The following is a 26,230-nucleotide window of genomic DNA, read 5'->3' as shown; positions in this document are numbered from 1 at the left end:
TCACAAATTTGATTTTTACAGTTTTGATAACTGTGTTTCAATATAATTATTTCTCTTTGTAGTCCTATGTATTTTATTTTATGCATTTAAAATATTAATCACAGAGACAGTCCGTGGATTTCACCAGACTATCAGAGGGGTCCATAGCACAAAAACTGCTAAAAATCCCTGAGACAGGCCAGGCGCAGTGGCTCACACCTGTAATCCTAGCACTTTGGGAGGCCAAGGTGGGCAGACCTTGTAAGGTCAGGAGTTAGAGATCAGCCTGGCCAACATGGTGAAACCTCATCTCTACTAAAAATACAAAAAATTAGCCAGGCATGGTGGCACACACCTGTAATCCCAGCTGCTCGGGAGCCTGAGGTGGGAGAATTCCTTGAACCCAGAAGGTGGAGGTTGCAGTGAGCCGAGATTGCACCACTGCACTCCAGCCTGGGCAACAGAGCAAGACTCCATCTTGAAAAAGAAAAAATCCCTGAGACAAAACTAAAAGAAAAGAATTAAAGATGACATTGAAAAACATAGACCTATATGGCAAAAACAAAACAAAAACTTGTAGACAAAATTAAAAGCTCACTAAAAACTGGACAATACATTTGTAGTGTATATTGCAAAAATTAAAAATGTAGAGGTGTGCGAAGCACTCAAGGGCAAATTTTTTAAAGATAATTAAACAATAGAAAAATGGAGAAAAAATATGGATGGGAAATTTATAAAATATAAAATTAATTTTTATGTGTGAAAAAACAAAGTTCAACCTCACCATTTAAGCATAAATTAAAGCAACAGGGATATGACATTTTTCACCCATTAAATTGAAAATATCTGAAAATGTGTTAACTCTCATTACTATAATGAAGATGGCAAAGTAATACATACTTGTATGAATTTGGTAATAATGCAAAATTTGTAAGCTTTCTGAAGGGTAATTTGTAAATTCATATTTTAAAAACTATTAAAATATGCAAACCTATTACTCTAGTCATTTTGCTTCTGGGAGTTTATTCTAAGAAAATAATCAGAGACATGAACAAAAGTTATTTTAAAGAAAACTCAAACCAACTTTATAAGGACAAATAATAGAAACAAATAGAATTAATTTTACATAAATTATTCATCTATATAATTAAATACAATATACCTATTAAAATTAGATTAAGAAAATTAGAAAATGTTCAAGTAACATTAAGTGGAAACTCTGATTTTTAAAAGATGTATCTGGAATGTGATCCCAATCTGTGTGGATATGTACACACTGTCAGGAAGACATTAACTAAAATATTAACAGTAGCTATTTTTGGATGGTGGAATCACAGTAAATTTTCTTCTTTAGATATTTTCTAAATATTGTGCATTAGTAAGTTACTCTTAGGGCTGGGAACTGTGGCTCATGCCTGTAATCCCAGCCCTTTGAGAGGCTGAGGTGGGCAGAACACGAGTCAAGAGATCGAGACCATCCTGGCCAACACAGTGAAACCCTGTCTCTACTAAAAAATGCAAAAATTATCTGGGCATGGTGGCACACACCTGTAATCCCAGCTACTCGGGAGTCTGAGGCAAGAGAATCACTTGAAACCAGGAGGCGGAGGTTACAGTGAGCCAAGATCACACCACTGCACTCCAGCCTGGTAACAGAGTGAGACTCTGCCTCAAAAAAAAAAAAAGTTACTTATAGAATCAGAAAAAGGTGAAAGCTACTTTTAAATATTAGCCACTTTTACCAAAAATTCACTAAGCAAAATAAATTTGAAAAGAATGTTAGGTGTCTGTCTAAGGCAGGATCTGAGTTCCCTTGACCAACATTGAGAGCCAAATAGCTATTCTTGTCTTGCTCCTCAAAGATCAACATGCTGCTTAACTTTCAACTGGGAGAGAACTGCCCCTGCCCAGAGGAGATTCGGGAGGAGCTGTATGACTTCCATGAGGACCTTCTCCTTCACTGTGGTGAGCTGCCCAGAGAAAGGCTGTGTCCAAGAAAGTCTGTTTTTGATTCCTTCATTAGAAAGCTAGTGGGCGCTGGGGGGTGGGAAGTTATTTTTGTATTTAAAATTGCAATACTGTCTTTTAAGAAGTGACTCTATCCTAACTACTTGTGTCAGAGAAGATACAGGAAGTAACCCTGGCAGAATATATTACCAAAATTTGTTCTGCCTAGAAGAACCTTTGCTGAGATACAGAGAGGAAACAGGGTTTCTAGCAAAAGAATGAAGATAACTGATCCTTATATAAACCTCACCTAATTTATTTAAATTAGTTGGGACCTCAGCTTCCAGGTGAGACAAGATTCTGATCCCTTTGCTTTTTAGCTATTACAAGAGTGTGTGCGTGTGTGTGTGTGTGTGTGTGGGTGTGGGTGTGGGTATTTAGTAACTTCTCCCCTTAAGGCTTCTCAGCCAGCAGTCTCTACTTGGATACATACCTACTGGTTTTAAGTGGTTCTCATGGTTCTCGGCATTTGTGCTGCTTGTACATGGGTAGGTTGAATAAAATATGGGTAATTGTGGGTAATTGACAAGCTTTTCATTTGAAATAACTGAATGTTAACTCCTTCTACAGACTCTAGGGCTACGTCCCACAAACATTCTTCCAAAGGTTTCAACACTGTAAGAGTGTATGCAATCTAGACCCCATACACTCTTATGGAGGTTTTGGGGAATGCAGATTCGAAAAACCTGTTTCAGGATTAAACTTACTTGATGTTTTCATAGACAGGAAGTCATTTGATTAAAAAAAAAAAACTTTCAAAAGCTATAACATAGGTAAATATCGACAAGAGGTTGCCTGTAGACTCTTTAGAAAGTTGCAGAAGGATGGGAAGCAGTTTTTTAAATGTTCTTTCTGATACCATGATGGTTTCATGTACTGCTTTAGATTTTCACTCTGTTCTATGGCTTGCTAGGGGTTCCTTTGGAAGAAGAGAAAGAGGAGGAGGAGGACGCCTCCTGGACAGGAAAACTCCGTGCCTTGATTTACAAAATCAAAGGCCCACCCAATCCAGAGAAGGAGCAGCCGACGGAGGAAGAGGAGAGATGCCCCAGTAAGTGACATTGCGTTTTAATGACAGTATTCCCAACACTGTGCTCTTCTAAGACTTCATTAAAGTAACATTTTTTTTCTTAACAAATACTGTAAGATAGATATGGTCTGCTTAACTTCAAAGAAAGCATCTGGGCAGTATTTGATAATTGCTGGTAGTTCTGTTATGTATTTTGGGTTCTGCCTTTTTTCTAATTGAAGAAACTTACTTTCAGACTGTTCTGAAACCTGAGGTGAATTGCTTGGTGTCTGTTCGTGCTGTCTTGTTCTACTTAGAGGTGCCTGTAAATACATTTCTGTTCTTTTATGTTTTCATAGTCTTCCTCTTTTAAGCATTATTGATTCTTAACTACCATTATTTCCATCACTTCCATTTGTGGTTGCTTAGCATTGAAAATTGCCCCCAGAGAGGAAATAAAATGAAAGAGAGTTTGTAACGAAAATAGGATATGAGTTTAGGGGGGTTGTTTTGGGATTTGGGGTATCATTTTTGAAAATGCAGCATCCTGGAGACTTTGACTTTCTGTTTTTCAACAATGCCAAGCTTTGTCCGGATTTCTTTCTCTAATCCTTATCCTATAGATCACTCCTACCATTTTGACCCATGATGAAACAAGATTATAACTTGTTCTGCAGGGCTGTTAGAATGTCTCTAAGACATGAAATTTCAAGAGGAAGATTGTCTGAGTATTATATATAATCAGTCTGCTCTTTGGTTCAGATTCAGCAAATTTATCATTTGTCTAAAGCAGAAGGAATTTCCCAGGTTTAATATAGTTGCTTTTTTTTTGTTTCCTATTCCTATCCATCTTGGTACACACTTTCAAATCATAGACTAGAGCAGTTGACTGTAAAGATAGGATCGGTTTGTCTGAAAACACTGCTTTGGGGTTCATACATCTTACTGCCCTTTCTATCGCCCTTTCGTCTTTGTCAGAATATCTCTGAAGGGAGCAAATCTCCCCATTTGTCAGCAGAAGTGTTGAAACCTCTGGAAGAGTATATGGGGGACTTGGCAGTGGCAACCCTTGGTAGCTCCATCAATCACTCTGGAAAGGGTGAGTCTTTTGTGAGGATGTGCCAGCAGGATTCTAAAGCCACAAAAATGTGAGTTTAGACTCCCTTTGTGGTTACCGCCAAAGGAGAACTGAAAATAGGCTGAGTTACCCAAATGTCTCCTATATCACCTGCTGAGAATCTATTTTGAAAATAGATGCTTCTTTCCAACCTTCTTTCTTCCTTTTTATTTCCTGAGACAGTGTCTTGCTCTATTGCCCAGGCTGGAGTGCAGTGGTGTGATCTCCGCTCACTGTAACCTCCACCTCATGGGTTCAAGCAATTTTTCTACTTCAGCCTCCCAAGTAGCTGGGATTACAGGCACGTGCCACCATGTCTGGCTAATTTTTTTTTTTTTTTTTTGGAGACAAAGTCTCACTCTGTCACCCAGCCTGGAGTGCAGTGGTACAATCTGGGCTCACTGCAACCTCCGTCTCCCAGGTTCAAGCGATTCTCCTGCCTCAGCCTCCCTAGTAGCTGGGACTACAGGCATATGCCATCACACCCAGCTAATTTTTTGTATTTTCAGTAGAGGAGTTTCACCATGTTAGCCAGGATGGTCTCGAACTCCTGATCTCAAGCAGTCTGCCCGCCTTGGCCTCCCAAAGTGCTGGGATTACAGACATGAGACACCGCAGCTGGCCCTTTCCCACCTTCTTTCTAACAGAGAGTGTGTCATGACTGGGGGTCCTACTAGGTGACCATTTCATGTGGGGTAGGAGCAGTCATATGAAGTCACTTGTCATCTGCCTCTGTGAAGCCTCCCCTTAACATCTGTGAATGGTGTTCAGGCACCAAGGATTGCAATCTGCAGCACCCCTACCTCAGGCCTCAGGCAGACCGAGCACATTCTGTCTGTCTTGGCAAAACACGCACACCTGAGAGGCCAGCCCATTATGAGACTGTATGTCTTCCTGTCATGCTGCTTCCCTTCCACAGGAGGAGTTGTGAGAGGTTCACGCTTCATGTCATAAGTGCTCTATCCTGGGATCCCAGAAATAGAGGAAATGGTCAAGGTGGTCAGGCATGTTTGGCTTCTTTGCTTAATGTTCCAGAGATGATGAATCCCCTCGCTCAAGTCTGACGTTTTAAGATAATTTCTAGAGGGTGGTTTAACAACCACCTCCCCCATAAATTGTTTTTAATATGATCAAATGGAGACAAGGTTTCTGATTGCAGAACCAGATGCATTAAAGGGTCAAAATCCGTTAAATTATTGGTAACTTTGTTCATGTTATTGCTTATCTGGTTTCTATTACCCTTGCATTTGATAAAATAATAAAAGTATAGATAGTGTTAGAAACATTCTACAATGAATTGGCAGTTTACCGAATACTTCCACACATACTCATTTACTGCTGTTAGTTTTCTACACTCCTCCATTGTATAGTTGGGGGAAGTAGGACTCGGAAGAATTAAGGGGTACTTGTTTATTTTTTCCACCCTTACCTGCTTTCAGAAAAACGTCCAGGTGCCTGATTGTCACCAGCCCAAGGTACCTAAAGTGAGTCAACCTATGGCTTGAAGGCAGGTCTTCCGTTTGTATTGTGCTACACTTTTGCACTGTACCGTGAGGAATGGCTTTTTAAAATCACTCTCTTTTTATCTTTGCCTACTACATCTCTGAGATAACTCACTATTGTGACTCAAAATCTGAACCCAGTGGATTTCTGTGTTTTAACATTTAGAAGTTCACCAAACCAAAGATCTGAATGGTTTTCAGATAAGGTGGTGGTGGTCCACCCTGCAGTCCCTCCGCTATGAGCAGTTGATGTTGGCCAGAAGACCTGCAGAAAAGCCACACTTTTCTAGGAAAGAGAGGGGAACAGTGTCCTGAAACTCATATCCTGAAATCTGCTAGCTGGCTCAGTGTTAAAGGGATTTGGCTAAATTAACTCCAAACCATATTGTTAATGAAAGCTCTTACAATATTATCGAAGGATCAAATGATAATGAACAAGTGAAAAAATTTAGCAATATTAGCCACTGTACTAAGTCACTGTTTTTTATTTTTTTCATACCTCCATTCAGAAAATTCACTAGAAAACTTTTCACCTGTTTGTTCTGGCCAGTACTTCTCAACACAGCAGTTTAAGCAGCATTTCCTTGAATGTAAATATACAGGCACTGAATTATTCTTCCAGAAGAAGCTAACCAGTTATTTCTACTAAATTTTAAAATTAACAAAATTAAAATAATCTGTCAAATTTTGCAGATTAAAATTTGGTGCTCTGTTGATCTCTGCCACCTGTTGAATGCTTCCCCCAAGAGAGAAGGAAGCTCCCTGCTGGCATCTTGTCTCTATGCTTAGAGGCCTCATGATGACCTATTGCAATTCAGCTTTGGGTGGCATTGGTTAAGAACTGAGTTGTAGGTGATCATGGTTGAGTCTGTCTGAAGGAGGTGAACATCCCTCTTCTGTCTTTAGCCCTGTGCTAAAGGTAACACAGAATGTTACCTCTCAGAGAGCTGAGTTGGCACTCTTAACCTTGAATAGCACCTGCTCTCCCCTGCCACTCTTCTAATGAAGACCAGAACTGGAGGTGACCTTGGACCTGTCAAGCCCCAAAGCCCCTACATGTGTTAGCTCTTGCCTGTTCACTGAACGACCTGAGAGCCCTAGACCAAAATTCTCTCCCAGCTAAATGCTGCAATGTGTTTAGTGCTGAGAAGAAGAAAACATCTATACGAAATCAGTCCTAGGCCCTCAACACAAATGCTGACATGCAAAGATAACTTAGTAGTAAGTACATCTGCAGAGCTCAGGCATATTTCTAAGCCTCTTCTCTAAATCTTCTCCTGAGAGCCCCTCCCTAAATACACACAAACACCTTCTCCATAAAGTCTTTCAAATTCATTCTCCTTCCCTCTACCCCTTCCATACTGTGAAATTTCTAATAGTGTATGTATGACTTCACCTCACGTGAGGTATTTGATTATCTGTTGGTTTTACTCACTGGGTCTTAATGCAGGGAACACGTCGTACTTGTTTCTACACTCCGCTCAGTCGCACAAATCTTTTTGGCCTCCAACTGAATATTGGTCACTTGGGGCTCATAAAAATGAAGAAAACAGGGACCTTACAGAAAAAGGAGGAAATGGGTATGGCTATGCAACTCACAATGATCATGAGGTTGGATGTGTTGGAATAAAAGGACAGAAAACATACAGTAGGTGGCCAGAGGAGGGGACTGGGAAAGCGTCTATAAAGAATGTAGATGGATGGATAAAATAAGAAGGAAAAGACATTTGTAATGGAAAAAAAAAAAGCTGCTTCAACAAAGTCCCAGGGGCAGCAAAGTTCTTGTCATATACAGGAGTGGCAACAAGTTGAGATTGGCTAAATTATAAAAAGAATAGAATGGGTCAGAATGAAAACAAAAAAAGATAAAGTGGTGTTAGAATATAGAGGATCTTGAGAAATCCAGCGGCTAAACTGTATTTAAACTGTCTGCAGGCTTAGAGTGTTACTCTTTGTTACACCTGTGTATTTTATAACACTTGGCCTCCCAACTGTGGGGAGGGAGGGACTAACACTTACATGGCACCACTTTGTCCTGAGCATGGTCCTGAGCACTTCCATAAATATTACCTCATGTAATTCTCACGAGAACAGTCTGCAATACACAATTTTATTTCTATTTTACAGCTGAAGAAACTGAAATAAAGACAGATTAAGTAACTTGCCAAAATCACACACAGGTGGCATAAAAATTCAAAGCTTTGTCAACCTGAATTCAATTCCCATCGGTAACACTTATGTAAAAACATCCTGCCCCCTATAGGCAATGGCTGTGAAACATTGTTGAGGACTAAATCATTAATTTGCTTCACTATAATGAGATAGTTATGGGCACAGGGCTCCAGAGTTAGGCTGCCTGGTCTTAAATTTTTAAATTCTCCCAGAATTCATGATATCCAGGAGACTGAGCATGAGACAGCCTTCTCTGTGCCTCGGTTTTCTCATCTATAAAATGGGTATGGCATGTACATATTCACCTCATTGGGTTGATATAAGCATTACATTAGTTAATATATGCAAATTGCTTAAATGTGTGCTTGGCACATAGCACTTAATTTTAACTATTTTTTTGGCTGTTGTTTGTTGATTACCTGCCATATTAGGCACAAATCAAACTGCTTTAGCAAGACAATAGTCTTTTAATTAATGATTTAGCGTTTGCCAGCTTTGTATAGCCATTGCCTACAGCAGGGAGACATTGGGAACAGGGATACATTAGGATTTTATCCCAGTGCTCTGAGTGAGAGATTCTGAGGCCTTATAAGGGTACTGTGGTAGGCAGGAAAATGAACCCCAAAGATGTCCACATCCCAATTCCTAGAACCTGTGGATATGTTAGGTTAAATGGCAAAAAAAAATAAATTGCAGATGGAATTAAGATTGCTAATCAGGAAATCTGGATTATTGGAGTTGACCTAAAGTAATCACAATGGTTCTTAAAAGTGAGACATGTGACAGAAGAGAGCCAGACATATGCAACACAAGAAGAGCATGGCTTAAATTTCCTGAAGGAAGGTGTCATGAGCCAATGAATGTACGCCTCCTCTAGAAGGTTAAAAAGGCAAAGAAACGGATTGTCTCCTAGAGCCTTCAAAAAGGATTGTACCTTCTCACACCTTGATTTTAGTTCAGATCTGGATGAGACTTCCGATCTATAGAATCATAGGACAGGAGATTTCTGTTGTTATAAGCACCTAAGTTTGTGCCAATTTGTCACAGTGGCAATAGAAAAGTTGGTGACAACAAAAAGTGTTTTCTAGGCGGCAGATATGTTAGAGGTAGGGTTGCATATCTTGGTACCCAGTTAGGAATGTGAAGTTCTAAAGAAGAAGGAGAAGGAGGCGGCATTAAAGAGAGCATTACAGATTGCTGAGAGATGGGCAAGTGCATAATAGACATGCAGATAGGATAAGGCTGGGAATAGGGGCAGAACTTTACTTCTATTCGGCTCCATAGAGGTTGCAAGAAGATTTTCCACACAGTCTCATTTGCCTTGATACCCTGCATGGCAAACAAAACAGGCATCGTTAGTCCTAGCTTAGAGATGAGGAAATGGGGAATCCGAGGCGTTAAGCAACTTGCCTACCGCACGGATAGCAAAGCAGGCATAAAAACTCATTGTACTGGGCTCCGGGAATGGTGCTTCAAAGTAATAGATGCTGAAGTATTCTGTGACCTGTTTAATGAATCAGTGTCAGGCCCTCTCTTTTGGTAGCCTGTGCTTTAGTGATGGGGAAGATAGCTTGGTTCTCAGGAGAGAGAAAGTCACACATTTATTGAGTACCTACTTTGTGCCCAGTATGTGCTTGGCATTTCACCTTACTTCATTTGATTTTATCCTCGAAACAAGTAACCAAGTATAGTGACCTCTAGGCTCCCATTTTATGCACTTGGCAACTAAGCCTGAGGATAGAAAAATAATTTGAACAAAGTCTTGCAACAAGTTAAAAAAATAAAAATAAAAAAAGCCAAGATCTGAATTGCATTCCATATCCCAGACACACACTCTTTCCAGAGCACTGTGCAGGGATGCCTGGAAAGGGGGCTGTGGGGGTGGAGAGGGGGGCATAGGGAAGCACGGATGCTTATGGTACATGGCCAGTAGCTTGCCTCATGATCACTTATTCTCTATATTGAAACTAAAAAGCAATTTGGATACTTTCCCAGCTGAGTGAAGAAAAAGGCCCCAGCTCCCTGAGTCCTTCGCTGTGCCATCTCTGCCTCATCTTTATTTCAGAGGTATCCCTCCCTAACCCATCAGCAAACGCCCTCTGTCCTCACTGTGCTCTTTTTCCTGTCATCATCATATCGGTCATTTAATCGCCTACATGTATTGAGAAAGTGATTATGAGGCTGGTTGACAGATTTCAAAAACAGGCTAATTATCTTCATCTGATGGATGAAACCCTGTGGGGCTCTAGAGGAGGACTGTCAGAATCAGGCTGCAGACACAGTCTCACGGGTGGCTTGCAGGGCTGCCTCTGGCAGGATGGGTATCCACCTGGCTAGGGAAACAGTCCTGGGAATGAAGCAGTTGCTTCTACACTTGTCTCCATCCTTATAGACGTGGAGGCTCTGGTCAAGGTAGAAAACCACAGACAGGGGGAAATTTAGGAACAGATTTAGCAGAAATATACACCTGTCGTGAGCCTACGTAGACGCAGCCTGTCCTGAGAGCCAAGCTCTGTGGGCCAGTATGACTACGGCAGTTTTGTAGGATTCACAGCCAGTCATGGATATAGTCCATATCCACTGCACCTTCTCCTCAGCAGCACTCACTACCACCTATTTGTAGGAACCTAGTTTTGTTTATTCAGTTGAAGCGTTGCTTTGCCTAACTAACCCATAAAGTGAGGCTATGGTTAAGAAGGGCCATCATTGTTGGGGAAATTCGGTCCCTGTCACACCTGTTTTGTCTGTTTTTACATGGTAATTGTGAGGATTAAATGATCATTCAGGCACAGTAATTAAGTCTGGCACAGAAGGCTTTTAGTAAATGTTGGCTATGTTATTTGATAAGGTTTGGCTATGTATCCCCACCCAAATCTCATGTCAAATTGTAATCCCCATGTGTTGAAGGAGGGGCCCAGTGGGAGATGATTGAATCATGGGGGTGGGACTTCCCCCCATGCTGTTCTCATAAAGATCTTGTTGTTTGAAAGTGTGTAGCATTTCCCCCTTCTACACACTCTCTCTCCTGCTTTGCCATGATAAGATATGCTTGCATCCCCTTGGCCTTCCACCACAATTGTAAGTTTCCTGAGGCCTCCCAGCCATGCTTTCTGTACAGCTTGCAGAACTGTGAGTCAATTAAACCTCTCTTCTTTAAAAATTATGCAATCTCTTCAAAATTCTCTGCTTATGGTATGAGGATGGACTAATACATTATGATAATAAGAGGTGGGATGTTCTAGAAGGCAGTTTGAACTTTCATTCTTCAGCCAAGTAAGCCAATATAGAAAGATACAAGTGTACATACCCAAAAATCAAATACAGACCTGGGATGTGTCCTGCTGCTTGCTGCAGAGCCTGGGCCAGCCCCATACCATCACAGGCCTCAAGGGGTCTGACAGCCAGTGCCTGTTCATGTGCCCTGATAACATGCTGTAAACAGAGCAGTTCATTCTTATCACCCGAGGACAATGTTCCAGGTCGTCTTCACAGCTTTTTCCTTTCACTATAAAGAGCCTTATAACTTTATTCTGAATAATCACAACAGCATCCTTATTCTAGCAAAATAAGGCCAAAATAGTACCTACTGCACAACCTGGGCCAGAGAGTCACTGGGGAAGCACAGAGAAATTTGCATGATGCATTCTCAGAAAGTCCTCTTGAAGTCCATAGATTTAACTTTTCCTTGACGTTCTCTACTAATAAGTAGTAGATATTTGACTACTTTGTAATTCAGATCAGACTTTTGATCTAGAGGAAGCTCTAGGGCACAGAGCACAGAGGGCATGAGTTTTCCCTGGTGAATCTTCCCAACTAAATCTAGAGGGTGTTATTGCACCACCTGACCCCTGACACAGGAAGCTTTGTTTCTCTGCCAGCAATCAGGACAGTCATCAAAAAGGCCATCAAGTTGCCACAGCTCATCTCCTCGATATAAATGATTAGTGATGTGCAGTGATGCTTTGATAATGGCCGGTTACTCATCACAGTCCAATAAAATCTGGAATCTTGAGATTTTATTTCTTCATCCTCAGGTTTTACTATTAAGAAAAGTAATCTGGGTGCCATCAAAATAGGGCATTAAAATGTGGTGGTAGAATTCTTGATGCTCATTAATTTAACCCAATGAAGCCAAAGGCTTTCATTTGCCATTTTAGTAAATTGGCACAACCCTTTCAAGAGCTCTGTGGGTGAGATAGAAATAGAATCTTGGAATATTAATCCGTAAGTGATTTGACTTCATAGAAGTGCACAGACACACAGAGAGGCAGGGTGACTTGTCCAAGGTCACATAGCCAGAGCTAGAACAAAGGACTCTTATCCCCTGCCCAGTTCTCTTGTTGCCATACCACACTTATATTCATTTTCTTCAACATAAATTTTATATTGCTAATTTCATTTTATTGGTGAAGAAATGAAGGCTCTGGGAAAATGAGTAATCTGCCCAGCTGAGAGTCTGAAAAAGAACTAAACCTTTATGATTTGGGGAATTTTATTTCAGAATCAGTGTTATGGTTTATTAAGAGAGCACCATCTAGACAGTATAATGTAAATTTAAAGCATTGATAAAGATAACTATTTTTCTGAGTTTTATGGACCTGTTAAAAGTAAGCAGCTCTAAGATGGTCAAGTAGATGTGCTTAGATTCCAGCAGCATGAGTTTGAATCCAAGCCCTTACATTCACTAATTGATTGTAATATTAGGCAAGTTTCTTAACTTCTATATGTTGCAGCTCCTCTGTATGAAAAATAAGAATAATACTGGCTCCCATCCTGGGGGATGGGAGCTAGGGAATATAAGGATTCAATAAAATAGTGCTCAGCTTGATGTCCTGGTACTTGGAAGTTTGTATACCTCAGCTTCTGAAATGAGTATACAAAGCATAGTTTTATAAGAACTTCATCTCCACATTTATCTTTTCTATGCTTTCGGCAAACAAGCAACAGGAAGCTCAACTCAGTAGAAGAGCCATTAATGGATTTCATTGACTGACAACCTGTGAGTTTAGCAATGGAGCCAGCCAAGGGCTGAGTTTATCCGGTGGCTCTGCTCACTCTCCAGACAGGCATCTTGCTCTTTGTTCCAGCTTTGCTTTCAGGCTGGCAGTAAGATGGTGGCTGCAGTTCTGGGCCTCATATCCATGTACAGTGTCAAAGTGAAATGTGAGAAAGTTTATCCTGCCCTGGTTACAAGCAAGGATCCCCAGCTCACTGTTGATTAGAAAACTTGGTCACAGGCCAACCCATGTACCAGAGTGTGACCTAGAAAATTGAACATGCTGGTTGACTTAAGTCAACAGGGTCCATTTTTGAAATAAGTTGGGTCATTTTACATTCCTGAGGAGCATAGGCTGTAAGTTGGAGAGGCAGAAACCTGTGTAAAATTAGGGTTCTGTTAAGAAGGAAGAAGAGAGGAGTGCTGTGTATGTGGTCAGTAATACTCATTATCCGTGGTGGTTATCATTTTCAGCATTTTTAATTTATTCAGGGGTCATTGTTGAGATGCAGCCAGTTCTAGCTTATGATTTTCAGAGCGAGAACAGGGCAAAAAGAAAATCTGTGTTCTAGAACCTGAAGACTGTGCTGTCTGTAATCTACACACGTTATCTAATGGTCCACAACAGCTCTATGATATGTGCTTTCTGTGTTTAATGCCAGCTCTGGCTTCACAAGAGAGCTCTGAGCCAGATCAAGCCAGACCTCAGTTATATCAATAGCCCTGCAATTTACTCTAGTTGCCTCAACAAAAACACAGAAGACTGTATCTCTCTCAGGTCCCAGTTTCTGTGGGCACATTTGTCGTGGCTTTCTAACAGAGACTCTCCGGTCTGATTTACAGCTTCAGAAAAGAGTTAACCATTCTCAACCCAAGACTTTCTAACAGCTGGACTAATTAATTTTCTATTGCTGCTGTAACAAATTATCACAAACTTAATGGTACTGCAAACAACACAAATTTATTGTCTTATAGTTCTGGAGGTCACAAGTCTGCGGTAGGCTAGTAGGGCTGCATTTCTTCTGGACCCTTTAGGGGAGAATATACATCTCGTGCCTTTCCCAGCTTCTAGAGGCCTCCTGCATTCTTTCACTAGTGTGTGGCCCCAGCACCGTCTGTGATAGCATCACTCAGGACCTCTGCTTCTGTTGTCATCTGTCCTTCTCTGACTCATTTTCCTGCTTCCCTCTTAGAAGGACTCCTATGATGACACTGAGCCCTGAATAATCTCCCCATCTCAAAACGTTTAACTTGATCACATCTGAAAAGTGTCTTTTGTGAGGTAACATATTCATAGGTTCTGGTAATTAGGACATGGACAATTGGGGGAGGTTGAGGGACATTATTTAGCCTACTGCATGGAGAAGGAAAGCAAAGGTCAAAATACACTTGTTCTTTATACTTGGGAATGATCTACCACCTGTTCATGCCTCCAGAGCATTTGCAGCATACCAGAAGCTGACTTTTCAATCACTTAGAATTTAAAAATAAGTGTACATCATTTAAATGCACGTAATTATTTTTCTTTTCCCATTGTACTGTGAGCATTATGAATTGCTTTCTAAGTGTAACCTGAGTATGGTGCAATTTTGTTTGCTCCCTCTTCTCAAAGATTGGATGACTTTTTCTTCCAAACTGACCCAGATTTAAGAGCACTCATAAAAATACAACACCAGCATAGGTTTGAGACCTGTAAGCTGCAGGGATTTGCTTTGCCAGTGCTTTGTCTCTACTCTTTGATAATAATGTACTTCGTTGCACGATGGCCACTTGGATTATGATCTGACTTTGGGGGAAGAAATAAAAGATTCTTTCCAGACCCCTGCAGCCTAAAAATTTTAACCTGCACCATGAAAATCAGTGACCTTTCTATGAAAATCAGTGACCTTTTCTTTATGGTAGTTGGCATTGCAAAGCTGGTAATTTTATTATTTAAAAAGGATTTACACCAACTAATCTCTAGATAATTTCTCGTAAGGTTCACACATGGTGGGCTTGGGCTCTAAAGTCAGAGGAGAAATATACAAAACAACAAGTGGAAGAGAATAAACAGCAGTAAGTGATACCTGGACTCCAAACAGATGTACTAAGGCCAGCTCAAATTTACAGACACTGACCCTTTGTATTATATGAGATATCTGAATAGTCCAAAAGTTTGGTAATGAGTAGTTTTATTTTTTCTTTTTGAAATATCCCTCAGGCATCAAGTCTCCCTAAATATTATAGTGCCTTGGAAATATTTCCGTTCTGAGTTTGCCTGAACAATCATTTAAAATGCAGCTTCTGGATCATATATTTTATATCATTGCCTTAATGTGACTCCCCCTAATTACACTAATTGCAAAAGTGAAGTGAATTAGAATGTTAATAATAATCTCATAAATGAAGCCATTTATAATTATCAAGGAAGCCATCTGTACATGACTAGCTTCCCTAAGACGTTCTGTTCAAGAGGATTTGCTTTATTTCTCATCAGAAAACATGTGCTTGGCTACATATTTTTCTTTCTTTTTCATTTTTGGAAAAAACACTATCTTATAATCCCATGAACTGAACCATCGAGTGCACTTGACCAGGCCTTCTTGAAATTCTGCTAAGTCAGTGCATAAAATTCCTACAGTTGCAACAAGGTCTGCTGAGGGTTCCTAATTATGTGTGGTGGTTCTGAGCGGCATAAACTGTTGTGCACGTGCGTGTGTGTGTGTGAAAGAGTAAGGCGGGCCATGCATTGTGGCAAATGGTAGATTTAACCCCTTCGCCTCAACATCACCTTGCTTCTGATGGCTGTCCCACTTAGAGAGTCAGGTTTCCTACGAATACTGAAGTATTTTGTATTTGTAGTCATTAAATGGTAGCATTTACAAAGATGAACTCAGAAAAGCAACAGAAATAAAATCAGTATTGAGTTGTAACTCTTCTTAATGTCTCTATTGCTCTCTGTTTATGAAAGAGATTCAAATATATTCACAAGAAATAAGTCCCTTTGCTGTTTGAAAATCCTACCAAAACTGTTCGCATTCCCCCATGGATACTATATACACAATACACACACACACACACACACACACACACACACACACACACACACACATACAGGTACTACATGTATGAATCATCTCCCTAAGGAACATGGCTTTCTAAAATAATCATAACAAAGCATAATTTTTTTATCAGATCGTTTTTGATATCACTCGGAAGGCCCCTCTTTTAACTTCCTGATAGAGCTTGATCTTCCCTGCTTCTTTAGTCTCCATGTAATGGAGACTTATGCTAGAAATATAAAAAACTTCAGATAAAAAAGCCATTGGAAGAAAAGAGAGATCTTAATGTTTCTCTTCTCTCGTTTCTTTTGAATGTGTATGTCACTGTAAGAGTTATGCCTTCTTAGGAATTGTATTTCCTAATTGTCCTAGACAACACAGTTTACCCACTGTTTTATGCTTTATTTTGTATTAAATGATTCACATATGTTACTTAGCTTCCCCAACTAGGCTGTTGTGGATAATAATTGTGTCTTGAAATAGTTTCTCATAGAGTATTTAACCTTGGACATGAAACAACCAGAAAATGCTGATCAATTAATAGCTAACTTAGAAGTGTCACAACTGGAGTTAACTCAGCTACTCAGATGAAGACAGGCAGAAACCGGTGAATTAGATATGTCCTGAGTCCTCGACACACTTTCAACCTCAGGGTAAAGCCTTCTGTAGTTGACAGCTCTAGCTTCCAGTTTTAATAAGAGAAAAGTCATTGCTGAAGGATCAGTTAATGTTGGGGACAAAGAGTTAGGTGCCTCTCTCTCCAGCCTGCAGCCCACCTTTCTCTGTGCTCGTGCAGAACAGGCTAAAGAAGGCCACGCAGCCTCAGCTTAATACAAGTGTGACTCCCTCCTTGCTTAGAAGGTGACTTCTTAAGTCCAAATTAAGGAGGAGGGAAGCATTAGGAGCCCTTCAGGCTAGCAGGGAGCCCTTTGGTGATGAATGCTTAATAATGGTCAGGGTCCTTGACTGCCAGGATTCAATTTTCAAAATAATGATTCTTTAATCCTCACTTTATTCCTCAATGTGAGGTGTCTTACTTTTCTTATACGAGATACTCTTCTTACATGAGATACTCACATTTAATCTCACACATACCCCTCTCCCATCCAGAAGTAAACATGGAAAGCTTCCTAAGCTGTAGCTTTCTAGGTTTGGGTCTCAGCTACTTGATCAGAATCATGCAGCCTAATAGAACATGGTTCATCTTAGCTGGAGAGAAAGCTCTGGTTTCCAATCACAACCTCACGTCGGCATAGGCCCTTTTATATAAATCAGTGGTTCTCACCCTTTGGTCTTGGAACCCCTTTACACTGTTGGAAATTACTGAGGACCCCAAAAGCTTTATTTTGTGTGAGTTATATCTATCAATGTTTACCAAATTAAAAATTAAAATTGACAAATGTTTAAATATTTATTAATTTATTTAAACATAATAAAAACCTTATATGTGTTACATAAAAATACTTTTAGGAAAAACAAATTTTTCAAAACAAAAATAATATGACATTGCTTTGCATGATTATAAATCTCTTTAATGTCTGACTTAATTGAAGGCAGCTGGATTTTTATATCTGGTTAAAGAATAGGAAGAAAAATGGCCTTAAACAAATATATAATTCAAAAGAGAGTAGTATTTTTCACAGCCTTTTCCAATAATTGTGGATATTCTCTCTGAATGTATGAATATCTAATACTATGTCTTAACAAGTAGTAGTTTCTGAAAAGTTAGTTGGCATCTGGAATCTGAAACCATATTAAATAGATGTTTATACTTCATTACATAAAAATTCGTTGGCCTATCTTGCACACTGAGTAGATCTTTTACCTATGAATGTTTTTGTAACGTCATTCATTGATCATTGGGAGACTATTGATTCAGTGAGTTAATCAGAACTTCCAAATGTTGACACATTTCACTACAAAGTACTTTTTAAATCACATATTTGTTAACATTGACAGCTTAATCAGAAAAGTCTTCAAGTATTGGGAAACTATTGAGCTCCCAGTGGCAGATAAACATTTTTCAAAATTCTGATTTTCACTTGAAAGCTCATTTTTCATTATTGGCAATAAATACTGTCATTTGAAGTGAAAGGCTTACTTTTTTTCATTTTTTTAAGTCCAGTTATCAAGTTAACCATAGTATGGCCTTCTTGGCTTAAAAATGGCATTCCTTGAAATAAGCAGCTAGTTTAGCTCAAAACTCCATCATACAAGTGCTTTTCCTCCAGAAAAACCACTGAACTTTGAAACGCAGCAGAAGCGCTTTACTTCTTTTCTTTCTGTGTAGCATTCTGTCACACAGGATCTTTTAAAGATGTGCACTCAGGAGTTTATATTAATAAAATTAATAACTTTTACTGCTGCTTTCAGGACATCCTTATGTGAAACTGGGCATTTTTCTGGAAGTGTGGTGATAAAAGACATAGTTGGGTGCTGCTGACTCGATTTGTGCTAAGGCACATGCAGTGTTACCCACCATTGCTTTTGTACCATCAGTGTAATTATCAATGCAATGAAAAAGGTATACAACATCTTGACAATGTTCGTGAAAACACATTTGGCCTTGAAGAGTATCTCAAGGGTCTTGGGCCCCCAGGGCTCTGCAGATCACATTTGTCTAGCTATTGGTATAGATAGCAGTGATAGTTCACCACTGTTAAACCTACAGTATGTACCGCACATGGTGTATGCATTAATTAGTTTAATCATCAGATGTACAGGTATATGGAGAGCCTAACATAGTCTAGAAAATGTATTCTTTGTAACTTCTCTACTTTAGTACATTTTGGCTGCCCTGCTGCTGATGCATGGACGCTAATTAAAATCTGAAGAATTTTCAGTAGCATTGCAGCTAGGGGTATAAAGCTCCATTTTCTCAGTCCCGAAAGTGTTTAGACCTTGAGAAGTTCATTGATTCTGCCTGGGTTTGCTTGGTAGGCCTTGAGTCTCTAGTATATGTCATATCACAAAGTATGCTGTGTTTTTCATGGCTCCTGAAAACGTCCCCTTCGTCTCCTTTCCCCCTGAATTTTACTTCTTTCAATACTTATTGTTTCTTTCACCTGCTGCACCTTGGTCTCACAATTTGAAACAGTGTCCAATACACAGGACTTTAAATGTCAGACCTTCCATGGAATTCCCTCTACCTGTCAACAATACAGCAGTAAGTCTTGTTTCCTTTTCTGGCAAGACTTGATGGCTACTTTTTTTTTTTTTTTAACTGTACTTAGCTTGGTCACAGTGAAATATTTATCCCATTCTCTGACACTTGCCTTGAAGGCTTGCCTGGACAAAGATGGTATTGGAAGGTATTTGCTGCTCCATGCTTTGAGGCTGAGGCTGTTGCCTTTTCCATTTGCTCTCTAGTGAGGTGTTTTGCTCTGCATGCTCTTTTCTCTAGGCCACAAATGTTGATTTAGATTTTTGAATCGGTGTGAGGCTAAGAGCTTACCCAAATCCTGAATTAATCTGAAAGCCAGGTTAAGGGAAACTAATATTTACTTGGTTTTATTATGATTCTGTAAAATTCTCTATTGAAAAGAAGATGGTCCTTGAGCAGATTAGTAATTCCACCTAATCTGATTATTGCTTTTCAAGTGTAGCAGGGGCTGGGATAACATGTATTATATCTGCAGAGAATTTTTTTGTTGGTGGTGAGACCTATAATTCTTTCGAGCCAAGGTACAGGTTTTAGAGGAAATTGTACTGACGGGACTAGAAAAACTTAGGTTGGGCCCAAGAGTCTATGTTTCTGTCTTACTTTTGTTCTTACTACACAAATAATAATGAGGACTGCATCCATACATATTTGTGGTCGCCTCTGCGATGGTGCCTCTGCTGTGCCGCATGCCCGCTGCCCTGGGCTCCGCAGTTGCTGGCCTCCGTGCTACCACGCCTACCCCACCATGCCAGCAGCACCTGGGTCCTGTGCCCAGCCCTTTGCGCTGCTTGGCGTACATGTGTATGGGGTCTGCATGGCAGCCTGGCCTCCTGCGGCCTCCTAGGCCCTGTGCCTGTGACTATGGCAGCTGTGCACTGCACACCAAAGGAGACAAAGCTTCTGTTGAATTTCTGAGTGATGAAATTAAGGAGGAAAGGAAAATCCAGAAGCATAAGAGGCATTCCCTCCCTAGGAGGTCTGGAAGGTGGGAGCTAGAATTTAAATGGGACCGAAGCTAAATTAATGTGGCAAGTTGCCAGGGGAAAGATCACTGTCGCTTTCACCATTAACAACAGCACCCCACCCACATCTGATGGTGAGGAGGAGCCCTCACAAGGGCAGAAGGTTGAAGAACGGGATTCTGGATTGACATCAACTCCCAATTTCATAGTTGAAGTTATGAAGAATGGCGGCAAGAAGGCCCTGGTGCTGGACTATCACCATCAGAGGATGAGTTTGGACAAGAAGAGCAGGTGGAGAGTAACATTTTCTCCATCAGGGAGGTTAGCTTTCAGTCCATTGGCAAGTCTGGATGGAAGGACACTAGTACACACTCAACACAAAGTCCCCGGACTAGGCTTTGTATTATTTCCTTGAGGACCAAGGTGTGGACGTCGCTTTTGTGGATGGGTTGGTGGAGCTCAGCAGAGTTCCACAGCACCAGGAGGACGTTACTTTTCTTGAAGATCTCAAAAGTTTTGTAAAGAGCCAGCTACTAGACAGACACTGAAAGCCTTAGTTTTATGGCAGGCTTTGGCCAGTGAAAAAATCCTACTGTGAAGTCAGGAACTATCATTCTAATGTCATGAGAAAAAACAGCAAATTTAAATTACTTCTTTTGTGCTCTCATTTACTATTCATTTGCTTTTTTCTGTACAAATTTATTACTAGATTTTTAAAATAATATGATATTAAAATAATATAATATTTAAAATAATATAATAAAATAATATAATATGAAAACCCAATAAAATTGGGTTTTCTCCTCCAAAATATATATGTGTGAATTAACTAGGAGATGCAGGAACTTTTATATTTGGACTCTGAGGAAGAAGGTTTTCGATAAGGAGTCCAGCATAGCCCGTAAATGACTTTGCCCCCAGAGGATACAGATATTATCTAACCTAACAGGCATTAGTCTGCAGTCCCTGCCTAGTGAGATCTCTTAAGAATGTCTTTTAACTGTGCTTCTCTCTGACTTGGGTGTCCTTTTTTAAGGTTTTTCGTTTATGTCTCCCATCTGAACCTAACACACCCACAGGGTTGATAGACACAGCAGTAAGTTAAATTAATCCTTTACATCTAGGTCTCTTTTAAAGCTTGGTAACTGAGTTCTATTTTTATATTCTTACAATGAGCCAAGACTGTATATAGAGCAGACATCTGCCATCTAGAGTGATATGGAGTAGAAACCTTGACTATTAGAGATGGCACAGGCTACCAGAAGCACTGATCTGTTTACTCCCCATTCTTTCACTGATTTACTGAGTGACCTTCATTGTCCCCTTGGCTCTGCCTGGCCTGAATTAAGGATCTTCCTGCCATGCATACCATGTAGGACTATGATATGCAGTGCCAGAGTAGGATGCATTTGTGATTTAAGAGCAGCATGTCTCACCTCTATCATCTTCTGGAAGTGTGGATGGCATGGGAGGGGGTGAGCAGTGCCTTCCCAGCCATTCCAACAGGTCCCCTTCCTCATTTACCTCCTGCACCAGTGCTGATCAGCAATTTTCAGAGCCTTTTTGGTATAACCTCTGAAGGTTCCACAGCTGCTTTGAGTCCCAGCTCAGTGATCTTTCTTTTACTTGTATAGACAGTAAAATTTCTGTAAAACCAGTATAAGCCCTAATAAATTCTGGATTGAAAGTCATTGTGGTTTTTATCTGTTGATGCTTATGAAAGATGCTTATTAAGATGCAGTGTCAGCTGACTCTTGCCAAAGATCCAGTGCAAAAAAATGTCTGTTCAGGTAATGGTCAGATGTCCCACTGTAAAGCCTTTAGATCTGTTCTCTCATCCCAGCATGAATGCAAATATTACTTAATTGAAATAGAATAGTTAGCACTTTCAACTCATAATTGGGACATTCTTTCATTGTTATATAGCCGGTTTGTCTTTTGATGACGTATTCTACTTCTATGCAGGTCATACCCCACCCTTAAAATACAAATGTATTTTTGAGATAGAATCTCACTCTGTTGCCCAGGCTGCAGTGCACTGGTGCAGTCATGGCTTACTTCCAAGGCTCAAGCAGCCCTCCCACCTCAGCCTCCCAAGTAGTTGACTACAGGCATGTGCAACCACACCGGCTATTTATTTATTTATTTTTTGTAGCAACAGGGTCTCCAAAGTTGCCCAGGCTGGTCTCAAACCCCTAGGCTCAAGCAATCCTTCAGTCTCAGTGTCCCAAATTGCTAGGATTATAGGCATAAGCCTCTGCACATTGCCTATAATAAGAATTTTTTAACCTCAACCAACAATGTATCTTACGTTTGCATGAAATGGCTGAAACACCCAGCTCTCCCTGAGCCATGACAGTCACACACCTGGTCCCTCCTGTTGTCCTTCCAGCAACATTGAAGGAACTCATCTCACAGACGATGATCTGCTGGGCCCAGGAGGACCAGATCCAGGACGCAGAGCTGGTCCGAATGATGTTCAACCTCCTCCGGAGGCAGTACGACAGCATCGGGGAGCTGCTGCAGGCACTGCGGAAGACCTACACCATCAGCCACGCCTCTGTAAGCGACACCATCAACCTGCTGGCTGCCCTGGGCCAAATTCGCTCCCTCCTGAGTGTCAGGATGGGCAAGGAAGAGGAGTTGCTCATGATCAATGGGCTGGGGTAGGTGATTCTCAGTTACATGCCATTCTCTCTAGAGACTTTAAGTGGGAAAACTGATTTACCTTGATAAATGGATGTTCTGGAATCAAATCATATTAAATCTTTGTGTGACCTGATTTCAGTTTCACTCCTCGTGAGGTCATATCCTTGCCAATACCTCCCCTTTGTAACCTAAGAGACCCAACTACTCACAGTGGAGGGAATTGCTAAAAGAGGTGTGGAGGAATCTGGGGGGAAAGGAGTTATTTGGTCTTAATCTTTGGAAAATAACCCCAGGGAGGCCTTGAAAACATTTGGAGGGAGGGACAGTGTGTTCAACTCAAGACAGGAATGATGTGAGCACTTGCGCTTTTGACGAGATATCTTCCGACACTTCCCTCTGAAAAATTGCCCCTGATCTCTCCCTTCTCTCAGGACTAACCTAGAGGCATTTTTGTTAGTTCGTTGAGATACCTTTCCCCATAACAGTAGCTCATGGCTCTCCCTTAGAAGCCATGTAGTCAAAAAATTCAGAGCATTTTAGACATCAAAAGGATTTCCTTTCATTATGCAGTGTAGCACTTCTGTTTTGCAGATGAGAATACCAAGGCCCAAAAAGATTCACTGACCAGCCCACAGTTTTACTTTATTAGAATCGAGAGCTAGACTTACAGGCACCCTCCTACCTAACATTCCATCCTACCACCTTTAAGCCAGCAAAACAAAGGAGCGTCGCCAAGGTGCAGGAAAGGGAAGTTCAGGATCCTTGCGGGGAAAGGCAAGCATTCGTCAAACTCATTTCCAAAGAGAAATCTTATATAAACGAAGAGACTTTTGTGGGAAGAGAATACAGTTAGAGAATTACTGTCTCCCCCGGCCTTCGTAGCGGACGTAGCAGAAGTTGTAGAGACATAGCATGGCAGCTGCAGGTGGTGTTCCCCGCGACCCTCAAGAGAAAGGGAATGGGCAGCCAGAAAGTAACCACCCAGCAAGGGAAGACACAGCCAGTTACCGAGCTCTTTTTGTATTTTGATTTGCATGCAGCTTTACTCTGTGAATTTATATTGGATGACTTAAAGATATAATTGTTCTTGCATGTTAATGTCATGAGTTTCTAAAGACTATCGTCCAAAAGCTTCATTGGTATCTAAAATGATTACAAGAAAAAATAAAACAAGGGATGTTTAATTGGTCATTAGAAAGAAATGTTTCAAAGAGAAAAAGCAAGTACATAGAAATAGAGGAGCACAGAATATTTCTGTCAGCTAAAATGACCCTCCACATATATTCCAACTGGCCTAGTGTGCCTTCTTATTATCTTAAGCCTGTCACTTTCATATTACTTCACCCCCTATGTGTTTGTGTGTTCTCATCCCTGAATTTTCATAGCATAGATATAAGCAAGTGCTGAAGACTCTCTCTGATCCTTATCCTAGAGACATAATGAACAACAAGGTGTTTTACCAGCATCCCAACCTCATGAGAGTCCTGGGCATGCACGAGACGGTGATGGAGGTGATGGTGAACGTGTTGGGTACAGAGAAATCTCAGGTAATGCTATAAGGAGAACCTAGCCAGAACTCCCCACTTTGGGGCAGGACCATGTGAGGTCACTTGTTCAGAGCCACATGGCTGACATCCCTTGCCTCAGTTACTCTTTTAGGGAGAGGAAGGGACATGCCCAGTGCCAGGAAGGAGCCAAGCGATGGGATAAAGCTGCTGGATGAAAGCCCATTGTGTAAGAGCTCTTGAAGCTTAGAGGCTTTCTTCATTAATCTCACTGGGCTATTCATTTGCTAAGTTTACTTCCCGTATTCTGCAGCCCTGCTCTTTCCAAGATGGAATAACTGTGAGTTCCACTTAGGAGTCTGGTGTGCCTTGTGCTGAGTCAGGAGAAGGCTGTTCTAAATGAGAACAAGATCTCAATAGTAATCCTGGCAGTGTTCCTCCAGAAGTGTTTGTGTTTCCTCTGTCAACCAGGCTCCTGAAGAAGCCAGGTTTCCCTGCCAGCTTCCCCATAAGGAGCCCGCATCAGGGGGAGCTCCTGTTGGTAAGGGGAGAGGAGTGGGGATAGGACACAACTGGATACTTATCCATCTGGGCTGGGGTCCTCCTCACGGTTAAACTGCTTCTGAAGGCAGTAAATAGGGTATGGCTTCAAATGTTGGAAATTGCAGAGTGCCAGGGTCCTAGGAATGGATGATTTCCAGTGCAGTTTCATCAGTGCTACTGGGGAATGGAAGGGGTGTCAAGAAGGAACAGAAGCCAAGGTCACATTCCTTACGGGCTTCCTTCTGATCTCTTGGGAAAGTGAAATCTCTCTAGAAGATCCCTAAGCACATGTCTGGATGCCTCAGCAAGCAGATAGACTGTAAGTTTCTGAACCTTATATTTTAGTGCATCCTCTATGATATTAAAGGAGGAAATCAGCGTTGTCTTAGGATCCTGAGCAAGGCTAACACTGGCGCCATTTATTGAGCATTGTAGGATCAAAAATACAATTTGGCCCAAGCTAGAGATGCTGATTACTTTGTTAAGCAGAAAAGCCAAGCACAATCAACAGTAGTGTAAGTTGGCATCTTTATGCTAAAGTGTGTGAATCAAATTACAAGTGCTGTGGAATCCCATAGGAGAGCAGTTCTCAACGACAAAAGTAACCAGGGAAGACTCAGAGTGATGCCTTTCAGACTTGAATAACTGTAGAGGCCAGCCTTGACCCAGGGCACTTGGGCTTTGATATACTGGTGGGCCTTATGTGTCTGTGATTACCTGTCTCTCTCTCTCTCTCTTTCTCTCTCTCTCTCTCTCTCTCTCTCTCTCTCTCTCTCTCTCTCTCTCTTTCCCATCAGAGTTCTGTCCACTTCCTTCCTAGTTGGAAACAATAACCTGGGACAAGGTCATGCAATTTCATGTGACTTCTGAGGATGATTGGGATTCTTGTCTGACATCTGTTTCTCTTGGAGGAAAGATCTTTCAGGAACTATAACCATCATTCAGTATTTTTGGTAGCCTCTTCTTTAGGCATCCACTCTGTCTCTCCTATGAATAAGTCTTTAAAAAAAGTGGAAGGAGAATGTTCATTTTTCCAAGTGTTCACAGCTTACAAGACTTTACCCAGTTAAGACTCTGAGGTCAGAGTTTTCAGAAAGGCCTTATGATAGATGCTTTTCTCTGACACTTTCTACTTCTCCCTACAGATTGCATTTCCAAAGATGGTTGCTAGCTGCTGCCGTTTCCTTTGCTATTTCTGTCGAATTAGCCGGCAGAATCAGAAGGCCATGTTTGAGCATCTGAGTTATCTTCTGGAGAACAGCAGTGTTGGCCTAGGTGCGTGAGTCTTGTTGTAACTTCCACATTCAAACTCAAAGGTTACTCTCCCACTTTTGACCACTTAGGAAATACAGGGAAAGAAGCCACATGCGTGCTGTGCCATTTGTAAATACTAGAAGGGACCCTGCCTGATCTAAAACCACTGAAATACTGATGCCACAACAACGTTCTCCAACATAAGTAGAGATGTTGCTACCAGCTAACGTTGGTGACAGATTAGTGTTGGCATAGTCATACAGTTTTACCTCCTCTGTCTTGGGACCAGTGGCTCGTGGTTTACAAAATGCCCCTGGGATTGCAGATACAC

The 26,230-nt window shown here is 41.0% G+C and overlaps 1 protein-coding gene and 1 pseudogene across 2 annotated transcripts in view; both read left to right on the top strand.

The window, feature by feature from the left end:
- The window catches only part of RYR3 (ryanodine receptor 3), a 563,010-nt gene that overhangs the window by 355,357 nt on the left and 181,423 nt on the right, over positions 1 to 26,230 (top strand). For both annotated transcript variants that reach the window (XM_064374821.1, XM_064374822.1), the window contains exons 37-41: positions 1,842 to 1,944; positions 2,900 to 3,037; positions 22,341 to 22,614; positions 24,030 to 24,144; positions 25,791 to 25,920. In XM_064374821.1, coding sequence (XP_064230891.1) covers positions 1,842 to 1,944; positions 2,900 to 3,037; positions 22,341 to 22,614; positions 24,030 to 24,144; positions 25,791 to 25,920 — 760 coding nt within the window. The remainder of the gene's footprint in view (positions 1 to 1,841; positions 1,945 to 2,899; positions 3,038 to 22,340; positions 22,615 to 24,029; positions 24,145 to 25,790; positions 25,921 to 26,230) is intronic.
- On the top strand, positions 19,652 to 20,496 carry LOC135274145 (complement component 1 Q subcomponent-binding protein, mitochondrial-like; annotated as a pseudogene).

The sequence above is a fragment of the Aotus nancymaae genome, unplaced genomic scaffold (assembly GCF_030222135.1).
Source record: "Aotus nancymaae isolate 86718 unplaced genomic scaffold, 86718_ANA_hifiasm-v0.15.2.pri h1tg000011l, whole genome shotgun sequence".
Classification (NCBI taxonomy): domain Eukaryota; kingdom Metazoa; phylum Chordata; class Mammalia; order Primates; family Aotidae; genus Aotus; species Aotus nancymaae.
This window is presented reverse-complemented; position numbering and strand designations above follow the sequence as displayed.